This window comes from Aquarana catesbeiana, linkage group LG11, assembly GCF_042186555.1.
Source record: "Aquarana catesbeiana isolate 2022-GZ linkage group LG11, ASM4218655v1, whole genome shotgun sequence".
Taxonomy (NCBI): domain Eukaryota; kingdom Metazoa; phylum Chordata; class Amphibia; order Anura; family Ranidae; genus Aquarana; species Aquarana catesbeiana.
The window spans coordinates 182,068,126-182,085,285 of record NC_133334.1 but is presented as its reverse complement, the minus strand read 5'-3'; the positions used below and the strand labels follow the sequence as shown (position 1 = coordinate 182,085,285).

At 50.1% G+C, this 17,160-nt stretch overlaps 1 protein-coding gene across 28 annotated transcripts in view; it reads right to left on the bottom strand.

Moving 5' to 3' along the window:
- Positions 1-17,160, bottom strand: part of NRXN2 (neurexin 2) — a 3,426,600-nt gene that overhangs the window by 867,530 nt on the left and 2,541,910 nt on the right. For all 28 annotated transcript variants that reach the window (XM_073605072.1, XM_073605074.1, XM_073605073.1 and 25 more), the window contains one exon: positions 16,185-16,358. In XM_073605072.1, coding sequence (XP_073461173.1) covers positions 16,185-16,358 — 174 coding nt within the window. The remainder of the gene's footprint in view (positions 1-16,184; positions 16,359-17,160) is intronic.

The window sequence follows — 17,160 nt, the reverse complement described above, 5'->3', positions numbered from 1 at the left end:
CTATGTAAATGAGTATGGGGTACATGGTACCCCTACCCATTTACCTAGGAAAAAAGTGTAAGTAATAAAACACACCACACAGGTTTTTAAAATATTTTATTAAACAGCTCCGGGGGGGGGGTCTTCTTCCGGCTTCGGGGGTCCCTCCGCTTCATCTTCTCCCGGCGTCCGGTTGGTTCTTCTCCGCTCTCCGGCCTCTTCTCCCGGTGTCGCAGGTCTTCGGCCGGCCCCTCCGCTCTCTTCATGTAGCTCTATTGCGAGCGGAGGTCCGGACTTCTGGGCTTCTTGGCTTCTTGGCTTCTTGGCTTCTCTTCTCTTCCCCCAGATGTTGACACGACGCTCTCTCCGGCTGGACTGGTCTCTGAGGGCTGCGTTGTGACTTATATAGGCGGAGACCCCGCCCCCATATGATGTCACAGTCCCTGGGCATGCTGGGACTGTGACGTTTTAGGGGGCGTGGTCGGGGGGCGTGGTCGACCACGCCCCTAAAACGTCACAGTCCCAGCATGCCCAGGGACTGTGACATCATATGGGGGCGGGGTCTCCGCCTATATAAGTCACAACGCAGCCCTCAGAAACCAGTCCAGCCGGAGAGAGCGTCGTGTCAACATCTGGGGGAAGAGAAGAGAAGCCAAGCCAAGCCAAGAAGCCAAGAAGCCAAGAAGCCCAGAAGTCCGGACCTCCGCTCGCAATAGAGCTACATGAAGAGAGCGGAGGGGCCGGCCGAAGACCTGCGACACCGGGAGAAGAGGCCGGAGAGCGGAGAAGAACCAACCGGACGCCGGGAGAAGATGAAGCGGAGGGACCCCCGAAGCCGGAAGAAGACCCCCGAAGCCGGAGGAAGATCCCCCCCCGGAGCTGTTTAATAAAATATTTTAAAAACCTGTGTAGTGTGTTTTATTACTTACACTTTTTTCCTAGGTAAATGGGTAGGGGTACCATGTACCCCATACTCATTTACATAGGGTGGGGGGCCGGGATCTGGGGGCCCCCTTATTAAAGGGGGCTCCCAGATTCCGATAAGCCCCCGCCCGCAGACCCCGACAACCAACGGCCAGGGTTGTCGGGAAGAGGCCCTTGTCCTCATCAACATGGGGACAAGGTGCTTTGGGGGGGGGGGGCGCAGGGCGCCCCCCTCCCCCAAAGCACCCACCCCCCATGTTGAGGGCATGCGGCCTGGTACGGTTCAGGAGGGGGGGGGGCGCTCGCTCGTCCCCACCCCCTTTCCTGACCGGCCAGGCTGCGTGCTCGGATCGGGGTCTGGTATGGATTTTAGGGGGACCCCACGCCGTTTTTTCGGCGTAGCGGGGTTCCCCTTTATAATCCATACCAGACCTAAGGGCCTGGTATGCCCCGCGCTCGCCGCAATAGGAAGATTTGTTTTTCCTATTGCAGCGAGCGCGAGATGCAATACCATCCCCTCGTGTCGTATTTGGTCTGTCGGACCAGCCTACACACGAGCGGGCTTTCCGTCGGACCAGCACACACACGAGCGGACTTTCCGCCCGAAACTGAGTCCGACGGAAAGATTTCAAACATGTTTGAAATCTAGGTCCGGCGGGCTTTTGGGAAGAAGTCCGCCGGAAAGGTCCGCCGCCGCCCACACACGGGCGGATTGTCCGGCACACTCTGGTCCGCCGGACCAAGTATGCCGGAAAGTCCGACCGTGTGTACGCGGCATAAGGCTTTATAACATAGGTGTTCTATATGTATGAATGTTCACAAAGTATACAAAACACTATCTTTTCACAATTCATTTTGCTATTATATGTGATATAGCAATATTCTCTTTCTCATTTTTTAGCGCTACACTTGGTTACATATGATTTATTACAAATTTTCTATTTTTTGTGTTAGCTGCTTACATCTATGACTTTTTTGGAGTAAGCGCATGGTTTTTAGGTTTTTTTTTGCTGCTAAAACCTTCCCATGGACACGGCAAATCTGTTTGCTCTTTTAAGGATGTTTGTTTATGCCTCACTAAGTGTCAGAAACCATGAACCAGACCGAGACAGAAGTACAGTAAAATCACACTTGTTTATTAATAAAAATAAAAAGGTAAATAGAGTAAGCGTAGTCAAAGCATAGCCAGAGTCCAGTAACCGGATTGGGTAGTCAGCTAAGCCAGAGTTCAATAACCAGATCGGGTAATCAGCCAAGCCAGTGTTCAATAACCAGATCGGGTAATCAGTCAGGCCAGAAGTCAGGGATCCAAGTAGAGGAACAGCAAGCAGGATAAGGAGCCAGAAGGGATGTCAGCAAAGCCAGTCTTTAAACAGGAACACAGGAGATGGTTTCTTCTGAAGTAAACCAAGGCGAAGGCAGGAATGAAGTGAGCAGGACGTCTTTAAGTAGGCGGGACTGACAAGCAGATCCACAACAGCTGGTTAACTGTGGAGAGAGAAGAGAGCTGGCAATTAGCCGACAGCTGAGCGCCCAGCTCAGAGAAGGAAGGGCTGAGCCAGCCCTGACAGTACCCCCTCCTCAACGACCCCTCCCCCTCGGAGAACCACCAGGCTTGAGGGGTGTAACGGATCCTATCCCACACTCTGCTTGAGTGTTTTCATCAGTGTACCTCAGTATACGTCAGTATAAGTCCTGGAACACGAGTCCAATTGATCTGGCTATAGGAACTCCCAAGAACCAGACAACATCAGTCTTGGAGTACATCAGGAATAGCCTTTTATTTGAGATCTCACACAAATATATACAGCAGGATGACTAAAACCTAACCTAATTAACACAAGCTAATTATCTAATCCTTTAGACAGCCTAGGTGACTAAGAGACATGACCTTTTGGGGCAGACTTGTGGTCACCGAGCTTCACACAGTAGTATAAACACAATAATAGTATTATTGTATAGTATTATAGTATATAGTAGTATAAACACAGGAGCTAATTACAATTAACAATACAAACAGTGATCTCCCCCCCTCCTCAGCCTAGTAGGCAACAAACTATAGTGTGAGTAGACTGTCCGACTCCTACCCAGTTCTAGAGGCCAATGTGATCAGCTCTCTCAACTAACGTGTGGAGTTTAGAATCAAACAAACCAAGAATAGTCTTTACACGTATCCTGTGAGATATTGTGGATAAATATTACTGTCCTATTTTAAGCAATCCAAGACATACCCTCCCAGTCACCATTTCCAATATGGCATACACAGGGTTCCAAGAGTCTGTGTGTCCTGGAGGACAAGGACCCGAATCCAAAGTAACGCCACCTCAAGGGTCCCTATGCATGCAGCTCACAAAACGCACTGTTCCCCCAAATGCCAGGGCCCATAATTGGTAGACACGAGGCTGGCATTCTGTCCCCTCCAAAAGCCTCTGTCTCAGGTGAGTCTGTGACATTTCTCCCCCATCAAAGGTTGACTAACAAGGTCCCAGACCTCCGCCTGGTCTGGACATGCGTTAGTCAGGCAGAGTGAACTCACATAGTCAGTCCGCATGGTCTCCAATCTTGGCTGCAAGGAATAGTTGACACGAGTAGGTGTGGGGCAGAGGTCATTTACTCTCTGTCCGGATGCCAGCGCTTCAGCTGGGTGGTTTTTAACATTCCGTGGCTCAGTCTGCTGCTGGGCAGAGGGGCTGATCGCCACAGCTTCCTGAAGCTGTGGGGACACTGTAGGTGCTAGGCAGAGGCCAGTGGCGCTCTGCCCTGTTGCCAGTGATTCAGCTGGGAGTAGCAGCTTTACTACCTCAGATTTTCACTGGAGAGAGGGGCCGACTGCCCCGGCTCCCTGGAACTCCACAGTTGTTGCCGGTGCTGGGCAGAAGTTGGTAGCACTCTGCCCTGTTGTCAGCACTTCTGCTGAGGACTCCACATCCTCCGCTCTGGCTAACCGTTGGGGCAGGAGGCTGGCTTCCTCCACTCCCAAACTGTGTTGCTGCCATTGGGGAGGTGAGCCGGCTGCTTCCTTTTCCATTCCCTCATCTGGCTGCTGGGACGACATGTTTCTGATACTGTCTCCCAGGTGCATGGATCTTTGCTGGGGAGGAAAGACCGCTTCCTCCACCCTGGCCAACTGTTGGGAAGTGATTGCCACCTTCTCACCCCGAGCCTCCAAAACTGCCACAGGTGTGGGGCAGAGGTCTTGGACTCTCTGTCCGGTGACCAGCGCTTCAGCTGGGGAAGTTCCTTGTAACTCCACAGATACTGCTGTTGGTGCTGGGCAGAGCACAGTGAAGTTTGGCCCTAATACCAGCTCTTCTGCTGGAGGCTCATCAGGTTGTTTTTCCTCATCAGAAAAGTCTATCAAATCCCCTGTCTCTGCAACTGGTGTCTGGGGATAGAGGTTCACCATCTCCTGTCCGTGGAACCCAGAAGATGCTATCAGTGCTGGGCAGAGGTTAGCAGAGCTCTGCCCTGTTGTCAGCACTTCAGGTTTGGGGACGTCAATCTCTGGAGTTTCCACTGACGATTCTCTGGCATGCTGCTGAACGTGTTATAGCAGTTTCCTGTATGCCCTTTCCAGATGCTGTTCCTTCCTTAGCAAATGGTCCAGATCAGATTTAAGCTCTGAGACCCCTGCAAGACTGAGCATAGCCTCTCTATATTCTAGCAGGTCCTCAAGTGTAGGTTCCCCTTCATCGCCAAACACAAAACGATCTGTAAGGCTCTCCCGCAGCAATCCAGGGCCTCCAAAGTCATATCCCATCCGGAAAGCATTCTGTTGTCTCCTTTAAATATCCCTGCTCTGTGTGCCATTGCTGAGCCCGATAATAATTGTCCAGCTCTATCTCCTGCTGGACCGGCCTGTCCAACTCAGTCACCCATTGCTCCTGGGGCCGCACTCCCAGGAATCCCTTTGGCAATGCTCGTTGGTCACTGGCCTGTTGCTCTTGGGTTGGAAAGCACTTGCCCTGTTTTATACCAGCAAGCTGGAGGGCTCCAATCCAAAGCTCCAACCGAATCTGCTGCCTGAGCTCCAGTTATTCATCCACAGACACAGTCTTGGTGTATGCTGAAAGGACGATCCACAGCAGCCCCGGGAACTCTGATGCCAGGTCCATATCTCCGCTGGGGTGACCGAAGACTGCTATCCTGATCTTGGATCCAGGTGGAGGTTTGGATGTCCAGACTGCAGGAAGCGTCCCACTGCTTGCCACCAATGTAATGGAACGTCGCACACTCTGCTTGAGTGCTTTCGTCAGTATACGGCTTCCTAAGTCCTGTAACACGAGTCCAATGGATCTGGCTATAGGAACCCCCAAGAACCAGACAACACTAGTCTTTGAGCACATCAGGAATAGCCTTTTATTTGAGATCATACACAAATATATACAGCAGGCTGACTAAAACCTAACCTAATTAACATGAGCAAATTATCTAATCCTTTAGACAGCCTAGGTGACTAAGAGACATGACCTTTGGGGCAGCCCTGTGGTCACCGAGCTTCACACAGTAGTCCAAACACAATAGCAGGAGCTAATTACAATTAACAATACAAACAGTGATCTCCCCCCCTCCTCAGCCTAGTAGGGAACAAACTATAGTATGAGTAGACTGTCCGACTCCTACCCAGTTCTACAGGCCAATGTAATCAGCTCTCTCAACTAACATGTGGAGTTCAGAATCAAACAAACCAAGAATAGTCTTTACATATATCCTGGGAGATATTGTGGATAAATATTACTGTCCCATTTTAAGCAATCCCTCTCAGTCACCATTTCCAATATGGCATACACGGGGTTCCCAGAGTCTGTGTGTCCTGGGAGACAAGGACCCAAATCCAAAGTAACACCACCTCAAGGGTCTCTAGGCATGCAGCTCACAAAGTGGACCGTTCCCCCAAATACCAGGGCCCATAATTGGTAGGCAAGAGGCTGGCATTCAGTACCCTCCAAAAGCCTCTGTCCCGGGTGAGTCTGTGACAAGGGGAAAACGTCTATGGAAATCACGGAGGAGAGCAGAGGCATGTACGTCCAAGGATGAGACCCAGTAGCGTTCCTCCGGACCATACCATTTAATGCACCAGGTACTGTATGTGCCCACGGAACCTACGGAAGTCAACAACCTCATACTCCTCATGATTCTCAACCTGTATAGGGTGAGGACATGGCACCGAGGTGGTAAAGCGGTTGCAGACCAATGGTTTCAATAAGGAGACATGAAACACATTTGAAATGGGCATACTAGGAGGAAGGTCCAACGTGCAAGCCACTGGGTTAATCCTGCAAAGGATAAGGAAAGGCCCAATAAACCGAGGTGCAAACTTCAGTGAGGGAACATGAAGTCAGAGGTTGTGAGATGACAGCCAGACCCTGTCCCCAACCTGGTAGGAAGGCGCAGGCAGGCGTCTGCGGTCAGCATGGAGTCTGTACCTATCATTAGCATGATGCAAAGCCTCCTGGACTTGTGCCCATGTGGAACGAAGACCACAGAGATGCTCCTCTAGCGCAAGAATACTCTGCAGAACGAACTAGTCAGGCAACATGGAAGGTTGGAAACCATATTTCATCATAAACGGAGACAATCGGGAAGCAGAATTCAAGGCATTGTTGTGAGCAAACTCTGCCCATGGTAATAGGTCTTACCTGTTGTTGTGATGGTCAGAAATATAGCAACGTAGGAATTGCTCCAAGGACTGATTGGCTTGTTCTGCAGCCCCATTAGACTGCGAGTGATACGCAGAGGAGAAAGCAAGCTGAATTCCCAGCTGTGCACAAAAGGCTCGCCGGAACCGGGACACAACGTGACTACCCCTGTCCGAGACAATCACCTTGGGTAGCCCATGTAAGCAAAAGATCTCCCGAGCAAAAATGGAAGCCAGTTCCTTAGAAGTGGGCAACTTTTTAAGTGGAATGCAATGACTCATCTTTGAGAACCGGTCAACCATTATAAGGATAACCGTGTTGCCTTGGGAGTTGGGCAACTCCACAATGAAATTCATAGACAGGTGGGTCCAGGGCCTCTCTCCATTGGGTATGGGTTGTAGGAGGCCCACTGGATGATATCTTGTAGTCTTACTCTGGGCACACACGGAACAGGTAGCTACAAAGGCAGTTACATCAGCACGTAGACTAGGCCACCAGAATTGTTGGGAAATGGCCCAAACGAGTTGATTTTTCCCACGGTGGCCAGCTGCCTTGGGCGAATGGTGAGTCTGGAGCACGGCAGTACGGGGACACTCTGGGACAAAGCAGCGGTCACAAGGTTTCTCAGGAGGAGCATCGACCTGAGCAGCAAGAATTTTGTCACCCAAAGGAGAAGTAAGACTGATGCGAGCCATAGCCAGAATACGATCAGGAGGAATCACAGGAACTGGAACCGACTCCAACTTAGACGTGGAGGAAAATTGTTGTGACAAGGCGTCAGCCCTTACATTCTTAGTACCGCGTAAGAATGAGACAATGTAATTGAAACTTGACAAGAAAAGAGCCCATCGCGCCCTTCTGGGAGAGAGGCGTTTAGCCTCAGACAAGAATGTGAGATTCTTATGGTCAGTAAGAATGAGAACCAGCACAGTGGTACCTTCGAGGAGATGTCTCCATCCACAGGTGCCAATTTCTTGGAAAAGTAGCCACAAGGATGCATTGTACTCTCAGAGGTAGACGTTGAGACAGAAGGGTGCCAACACCAGTCTCAGAAACATCAACCTCATGGATAAAAGGTAACGTAGGATCAGGATATGCCAACACAGGAGCAGAAACAAAGGCAGCCTTGAGACTTTCAAAGGCCTTAATGGACTCCGGAGACCAACTCTGTGGGTTACCGTTCTTTCTGGTCATATCGGTCAGGGGCTTGACCAGAGACGAGAAGTTGCGAATAAACTTCCAATAATAGTTGGCAAAACCCAGGAAATGCTGCAGAGGACGTAACCCCACGGGTCGAGGCCACTGTAGGACTGCCGAAAGTTTCTCTGGGTCCATCAAAAAACCAGCAGTGGAAATGACATAGCCCAGGAATTTAACCTGTTCCCGATGGAACTCACACTTCTCCAGTTTACAATAGAGATTGTTCTCTCGTAATTTCTGAAACACATGACAGACATCTGTGTGGTAGCTCTCCAGGGACTTGAGTAACTATGACGATATCATCGAGATAAACCACCACACATAACTGCAACAAATCTCAGAGGACATCGTTAATAAATTCTTGGAAAACTGCCGGGGCATTACAAAGGCCAAAAGGCATTACGAGGTACTCATAATGGCCTGTTCTGGTATTAAAAGCAGTTTTCCACTCGTTGTCCTCCTTAATCCTCACGAGTTTGTAAGCCCCTCTCAGATCAAGCTTAGTGAAAACAGTTGCTCCCTTGAGGCAGTCAAATAACTCTGTAATCAATGGGATCGGGTAGGCATTCTTAATCGTGAAACTATTGAGACCCCTATAATCAATGCAAGGTCTCAGTTCACCACTCATTTTCACAAAGAAAAAACCAGCACCAGCAGGAGACGAGGATTTGCGGATGAAACCTCGAGAAAGTGCGTCTGCAACATACTCCTCCATGGCTTTATCCTCCAAGACCGACAAAGGGTAAACCCGACCACGAGGGGGAGTGGCACCAGGTTGAAGGTCAATTGCATAATCATACGACCGGTGTGGAGGCAAACTACCAGCTTGACCTTTTTTAAAGACATCGCTAAAATCACGGTACTCCTCTGGCAGGGAGGAGAGTGAAGATATACACAGGACCTTGGCTACCTTCCGGAAGCATGTTTCACTGCATTGTGGTGACCAAGAGAGAACCTCAGCATGGAGCCAATCAAAAAAGGGGTTGTGCCTCTGTAACCAAGGATAACCAATAACCAGCGGAAATTTAGGAGAGGAAATCACTTGGAATTGGATTATCTCATGGTAAAGAGCCCCTACGGCCATGGACAACAGAACTGTCTCATGAGTCACATGGGCAGGCTGTAGAGGTCTCCTGTCAAGAGCCTCAATGGCAAGTGGAGTGTCATACAGCTGCAGTGGAATCGAGTGCTTTGATACAAAGGCAGCATCAATGAACAGGCCTACAGCCCCAGAGTCGATTAGAGCCTGTATCTCGATAGATGACTTAGCCCAAGAAAGAGTGAACGAAACCAGGGGCTTATCCTTCTGGATAACTGGTGACTACACAATACCACCTAAGGTCTGTCCATGACAGGATCTCAAGGTTCGGGTGTTCAAGTTCGGGGTAGGACATGACTTCAAAAAGTGACCTGCCTGGCCACAATAAAGGCACAATCTCTCCCTCCTCCTAAAGGCTCTCTCATCCGCAGAGAGACGCGTGAAGCCCAAGTGCATGGGTTCTTCATTGACCGACTTGGTAACACTAGGCATGGAAGGTGAGGGAGGCACGGGTGAGACTGCAAAGCTCGGAGGCAAACATACAGGAGGCTTCCACAATCACTCCTTAAAAGAAAGTCTCTCTGAGTCTGGAGTCAATGAGGATGGCAAACGAGATCAAGCTCTCCAGCTCAGTGGGTATATCTCGAGCTGCTATTTCATCCTTGATGGAATCCGAGAGACAATGAGAAAAAGCAGCCACGAGAACCTCATTGTTTCAAGCAACCTCTGCTGCCAGAGTACTCAGGAACTCAATGGCATAGTCGGCAACAGTTCTCATACTCTGATGGACATGAGGCACTTGGCAGCAGAAACGGAGCGTGTGGGAAAGTCAAATACCCTTTTAAAGGAAGCCACAAACTCGGGGTAACTCAAGACAACAGGTTTTTGCGTCTCCCATAGAGGGTTAGCCCAGGCCAAGGCTCTCTCAGAAAGCAAAGATATCATGAACCCTACTTTGCTTCTGTCCATGGGAAATGCCTGGGGCAGCATCTCATCTTGGTTGAGAAACCCTCTGCATTGAACTGGATTGCCCCCAAATCGCTGGGGAAGCGGGGCGGAACCAGACATACCTCTTATAGAGGTAATACTCAAGGCGGGTGCCTGCACAGAGACTGGCGCAGCAGCAGGGACGGCCTGCAACTCAGGTTGTACCGGAGTAGCCACAGTGGGGGATTTCAGGTGAACCGTGCGACTCAAGAGCGTTTGTAACGCCATAGCAAACTGATCCATGCGGTGATCTTGCTCATCCAATCTGTAAAAAATATTACCAACAAGTGGATTGACTGTATCTTCTGAATTCATGGCCTTTGCCTACTAAAATTTTTTTTTTTAATTTTTATGGAAAATCTAATGAACTTCTCTTTACTCCTTTTTAGTCTGCTAAAGATATCATGGAAGTGTTTTGGTTCAACACATAGAAAAATATGTTACTTTTGCCAAAAGTCTTCTGAGCTGATAACTTCAAGCTCTCTGTTATGGAGATAGAGGTGAGAAGGGAGAGCACATAAGGAGGGGTCTGCGCAGGGCTGCTGTTAGAAACCACAGGCCCCATATAGACAACCTGACATGGGGCCCCATACAGCCAATGCTTCATTTATGATGAACACAGTGAGTGATAGGTAGTGATTAGGGATGAGCCGAACACCCCCCTGTTCGGTTTGCACCAGAACATGCGAACAGGAAAAAAAGTTCGTTCGAACAGGCGAACACCGTTAAAGTCTATGGGACACGAACATGAATAATCAAAAGTGCTAATTTTAAAGGCTTATATGCAAGTTATTGTCATAAAAAGTGTTTGGGGACCTGGGTCCTGCCCCAGGGGACATGGATCAATGCAAAAAAAAGTTTTAAAAACGGCCGTTTTTTCAGGAGCAGTGATTTTAATAATGCTTAAAGTCAAACAATAAAAGTGTAATATCCCTTTAAATTTCGTAGCTGGGGGGTGTCTATAGTATTCCTGTAAAGGGGCGCATGTTTCCTGTGTTTAGAACAGTCTGACAGCAAAATGACATTTCGAAGGAAAAAACCCATTTAAAACTACTCGCGGCTATTGCATTGCCGACAATACACATAGAAGTTCATTGATAAAAACGGCATGGGAATTCCCCACAGGGGAACCCCGAACCAAAATTTAAAAAAAAAATGATGTGGGAGTCCTCCTAAATTCCATACCAGGCCCTTCAGGTCTGGTATGGATATTAAGGGGAACCCCGGCCAAAATGTAAAAAAAAAATGACGTGGGGTTCCCCCTAAATTCCATACCAGACCCTTCAGGTCTGGTATGGATTTTAAGGGGAACCCCGCGCCCGAAAAAAAAAAAAAAAAACGGCGTGGGGTCCCCCCAAAAATCCATACCAGACCCTTATCCAAGCACGCAACATGGCAGGCCGCAGGAAAAGAGGGGGGGACGAGACTGCGCCCCCCTCCTGAACCGTACCAGGCCACATGCCCTCAACATTGGGAGGGTGCTTTGGGGTAGCCCCCCAAAACACCTTGTCCCCATGTTGATGAGGACAAGGGCCTCATCCCCACAACCCTGGCCGGTGGTTGTGGGGGTCTGCGGGCGGGGGGCTTATCGGAATCTGGAAGCCCCCTTTAACAAGGGGACCCCCAGATCCCGGCCCCCCCCTGTGTGAAATGATCAGGGGGTACTTACCCCTACCATTTCACTAAAAAACTGTCAAAAAAGTAATGGGGCGTACACACGGTCGGACTTTTCACCTGCAAAAGTCTGACGGACACCGCCGGACCAAATCCGACCGTGTGTGGTCTCCATCGGACTTCCGACGGACCGTTTCGGCCGGAAATCCGACGTACTTTAGATTTGAAACTTGCTTCAAATCTTACGTCGTAACTCCGCCGGACTCAGTTCCTGACGGAAAGCCCGTTCGTCTGTATGCTGGTCCGACGGACCAGATACGACAGAGGAGCAGGTTACTGCATCTCGCGCTCGCTGCAATAGGAAAAACAAATTTTTCCATTGCGGCGAGCGCGGGGGGAATCCCAGGCCCTTAGGTCTGGTATGGAATTTTAAGGGTAACCCCCTACGCCGAAAAACCGGCGTGGTGGTCCCCCCAAAATCCATACCAGACCCCGATCCGAGCACGCAGCCCGGCCGGTCAGGAAAGGGGGTGGGGACAAGCGAGCGCCCCCCCTCCTGAACCGTACCAGGCCGCATGCCCTCAACATGGGGGGTGCTTTGGGGGAGGGGGCGCCTTGCGGTGCCCCCCACCACAAAGCACCTTGTCCCCATGTTGATGAGGACAAGGGCCTCTTCCCGACAACCCTGGCCGTTGGTTGTCGGGGTCTGCGGGCGGGGGGCTTATCGGAATCCGGGAGCCCCCTATAATAAGAGGGCCCCCAGATCCCACCCCCCCACCCTATGTGAATGAGTATGGGGTACATGGTACCCCTACCCATTCACCTAGGGAATAAGTGTAAATAATAAACACAACACAGGTTTTTAAAATATTTTATTAAACAGCTCCGGGGGGGGGGGATCTTGCTCCGGCTTCGGGGGTCCCTCCAGTTCCTCTTCTCCCGGCGTCCGGTTGGTTCTTCAGCCGGCCCCTCCGCTGTCTTCAGGTAGCTCTATTGCCAGCGGAGGTCCGGGCTTCTGGGCTTCTCTTCTCTTCCCCAGATGTTGACACGACGCTCTCTCCGGCTGGACTGGTCTCTGAGGGCTCCGTTGTGACTTATATAGGCGGAGACCCTGCCCCCATATGATGTCACAGTCCCTGGGCATGCTGACGGACCTCCGCTGGCAATAGAGCTACCTGAAGACAGCGGAGGGGCCGGCCGAAGACCTGGAACACCGGGAGAAGAGGCCGGAGAGAGCGTCATGTCAACATCTGGAGAAGAGAAGACAAGAAGTCCGGACCTCCGCTGGCAATAGAGCTACCTGAAGACAGCGGAGGGGCCGGCCGAAGAACCAACCGGACGCCGGGAGAAGAGGAACCGGAGGGACCCCCGAAGCCGGAGCAAGATCCCCCCCCGGAGCTGTTTAATAAAGTATTTTAAAAACCTGTGTTGTGTTTTATTATTTACACTTATTCCCTAGGTGAATGGGTAGGGGTACCATGTACCCCATACTCATTCACATAGGGTGGGGGGGCCGGGATCTGGGGGCCCTCTTATTATAGGGGGGCTCCCGGATTCCGATAAGCCCCCCGCCCGCAGACCCCGACAACCAACGGCCAAGGTTGTCGGGAAGAGGCCCTTGTCCTCATCAACATGGGGACAAGGTGCTTTGTGGTGGGGGGCACTGCAAGGTGCCCCCTCCCCCAAAGCACCCCCCATGTTGAGGGCATGCGGCCTAGTACGGTTCAGGAGGGGGGGGCGCTCGCTCGTCCCCACCCCCTTTCCTGACCGGCCGGGCTGCGTGCTCGGATCGGGGTCTGGTATGGATTTTGGGGGGACCCCCACGCCGGTTTTTCGGCGTAGGGGGTTACCCTTAAAGTTCCATACCAGACTTAAGGGCCTGGGATGCCTGCGACGGGGCTCGCAAGGTTTCAATCTCGCCAAAAAAAGCGGCGAGATTGAATTCCTTTTCTAGTCCCGTCGTACCCGAGTCATGTTCAAAATGAACGGACTTGTCCGTGTGTGGGAAAGTCCGTTCATTCTGAAAGTCCGGCGGAAGTCCGTCGGGAAGACCGGATTCCGGAAAGTCCGGCCGTGTGTAGGCAAGTCCGGCCATTCAGAAAGTCCGGCGGTAGTCCGCCGGAAGTCTGGCGGCAAGTACGTCGGACCTAGCTTCCCAGAATGTCCGACCGTGTGTACGCCCCATTAAAAATGACAAGAGACAGTTTTTGACAATTCCTTTATTTAAATGCTTCTTCTTTCTTCTTATTCTATCTTCCTTCATCTTCTTCTTCTGGTTCTTCTGGTTCTTCCTCCAGCGTTCTCGTCCAGCATCTCCTCCGCTGCATCTTCTATCTTCTTCTCCTCGGGCCGCTCCGCACCCATGGCATGGGGGGAGGCTCCCGCTCTTCTCTTCATCTTCTTCTTAATGTTCTTCTCTTCTTCCTTCTTCTCTTCTTCATTTTTTTCTCTGGGCCGCTTCCGCATCCATGCTGGCATGGAGGAAGGCTCCCGCTGTGTGACGGCATCTCCTCCTCTGACGATTCTTAAATAACGGGGGGCGGGGCCAGCCGGTGACCCCGCCCCCATCTGACGCATGGGGACTTGACGGGACTTCCCTGTGACGTCACGGGGAATGCCACAGGGAAGTCCCATCATGTCCCGTGCGTCAGAGGGGGGTGGGGTCACTGGGTGGCCCCGCCCCCATTATTTAAGAACCATCAGACGAGGAGACGCTGTCACACAGCGGGAGCCTCCCTCCATGCCAGCATGGATGCGGAGCGGCCCAGAGAAGAAAATGAAGAAGAGAAGAAGAGAAGAAGAGAAGAAGGAAGAAGAGAAGAACATGAAGAAGAAGATGAAGAGAAGAGCGGGAGCCTCCCCCCATGCCATGAGTGCGGAGCGGCCCGAGGAGAAGAAGATAGAAGATGCCGCGGAGGAGATGCTGGACGAGAACGCCGGAGGAAGAACCAGAAGAACCAGAAGAACCAGAAGAAGAAGATGAAGGAAGAAAGAAGAAGCATTTAAATAAAGGAATTGTCAAAAACTGTCTCTTGTCATTTTTAACATTTTTGACAGTTTTTTAGTGAAATGGTAGGGGTAAGTACCCCCTTACCATTTCACACGGGGGGGGCGGGATCTGGGGGTCCCCTTGTTAAAGGGGGCTTCCAGATTCTGATAAGCCCCCACCCGCAGACCCCCACAACCACCGGCCAGGGTTGTGGGGATGAGGCCCTTGTCCTCATCAACATGGGGACAAGGTGTTTTGGGGGGCTACCCCAAAGCACCCTCCCAATGTTGAGGGCATGTGGCCTGGTACGGTTCAGGAGGGGGGGCGCAGTCTCGTCCCCCCCTCTTTTCCTGCGGCCTGCCAGGTTGCGTGCTCGGATAAGGGTCTGGTATGGATTTTTGGGGGGACCCCACGCCGTTTTTTTTGGGGTTTTTTTGGCGCGGGGTTCCCCTTAAAATCCATACCAGGCCTGGCATAGAATATAGGGGGACTCCCACGTCATTTTTTTTTTTAAATTTTGGTTCGGGGTTCCCCTGTGGGGAATTCCCATGCCGTTTTTATCTATGTGTATTGTCAGCAATGCAATAGCCGCAAGTAGTTTTAAATGGGTTTTTTCCTTCGAAATGTCATTTTGCTGTCAGACTGTTCTAAACATGGGAATCATGCGCCCCTTTACAGGCATACTATAGGACTCCCCAGCTACGAAATTTAAAGGAATATTACACTTTTATTGTTTGACTTTAAGCATTATTAAAATCACTGCTCCTGAAAAAACGGCAGTTTTTTTAACTTTTTTTTGCATTGATCCATGTCCCCTGGGGCAGGACCCAGGTCCCCAAACACTTTTTATGACAATAACTCGCATACAAGCCTTTAAAATTAGCACTTTTGATTTCTCCTATAGACTTTTAAAGGGTGTTCCGCGGCATTTGAATTTGCCGCGAACACCCCAAATTGTTCGCTGTTCGGCGAACTTGCGAACAGCCAATGTTCGAGTCGAACATGAGTTCGACTCGAACTCGAAGCTCATCCCTAGTAGTGATCACTCATGGTGTTCATTCAGGAGAGGAAAGGGCTGCTTCCGCCACTCTCCATCTTGAAGTATGCTATTGTGTTCTTGCAGCTGCCAGCAGGAAGGAGAGGAGGAAAGCCGGCTGCACTGCAGGGGGTAGGGGGGCACACATGGGGGCCTGGGCAGTAGGGGGAAATATTTGGTGCAGAGGAAGGGTGACGGGTGTGGTGTGGGGGCAATTACCGAAACTGATTCCTGCCAGCAGCTGAAAGCATCGGTAGGGAGAGGCGAAGAAGCCAGCTCTCAGCTGCTGCAGAGAAAGCCATACAGGTGATTGGTTCCAGTAATTGCCCCCACCCCCACATCGAACACTTTCCCTCTCCACATCCCATTCACCCTTCAACATGGCTTAGGTCCCGTACAGAAGGAGTGGTGGTACCCCCCTATCCATGGCCCTGGGTCTGCATTCTTTGCTGCACATCAGAAATAAAGGAGCAGGGCTGACACCAAATGCTTAGGAATTCAGAGCTCTCCTGTCATGACAAAAATGAAATTTAGGAGCATACTATATTTCTGGCACATGAATGCTTATTTTTCTAACCTTGTAGCATGATTAACCACTTTACTGGACACAGCAGGTGACAGATCGCGCCACATATGAAGTCCAACCAGAGCGACTAATGTCCCACCCAGCCGTTATTTGACTATAGGCCATGCAGGAACTGGTTAAAAGGATAAAACATGTATTCAAGGAAGTACTGCATATGTTAAATTTTGCCTCTGCATGCACTTTAATCTTACCATCACATCCCCTTACTACTGGATCAAATCGATGGAGAGCATCAGTCAAGAGATCTGGAAGACGTCCATTAAGATCCACAGAAGCAAGACATCCCTGGAAACCATCCCGAGATGCAACAAGCTTTGGAAGAGTGACAAACATATTCCTTGGAAGGCCACCAATATACAGTTCACCTAGATAAAAATGCAGAAGAGTAGAGGCAATAAAGAGAAAGCAAAGAAATACATTGAAAACATAATAGTACAATGATAAAAGGTAATAGAAAAAGAAAATTATGAAGAAGATTGATTCCCCCATTTAATTGACCATTTACTTGTGATCCAATGTAGTAAAGCAGGTTTTCCGTTACATGTATGACTTCAAGAGATGTCAACAGCCTGGTTTTACTTTACATATTGATAGCTAGAATCAGAACAGCTGAAAGAATATTATAAGGATTTTTCAAATACAAAAGCTAGCTAAAATCATATTACATTTACTCAGTTACTTACAATGTTACATATACACATCAAGTCAATTGTTCGACTTTGATTTGAGTTCAGCAATGCAAAAAACACACACAAGAGGGTGCAAACGCCTAGTGCATTACTACCATACATATTTATTGAATCTCATAAACAATTACATACTTGGAATACCCAATGTATTACGTGCTTGGAATACACAAGGTAAGGCGACACTCTTCTGGGAATGACTGATGTAAGGAAGCACTCTGCTCGGGAATGACTAATGTAAGGTGTCACTCTGCTGGGAATACCTGATGTAAGGTGTCACTCTGCTGGGAATACCTGATGTAAGGTGTCACTCTGCTGGGAATACCTGATGTAAGGTGTCACTCTGCTGGGAATACCTGATGTAAGGTGTCACTCTGCTGGGAATACCTGATGTAAGGTGTCACTCTGCTGGGAATACCTGATGTAAGGTGTCACTCTGCTGGGAATACCTGATGTAAGGTGGCACTCTGCTGGGAATACC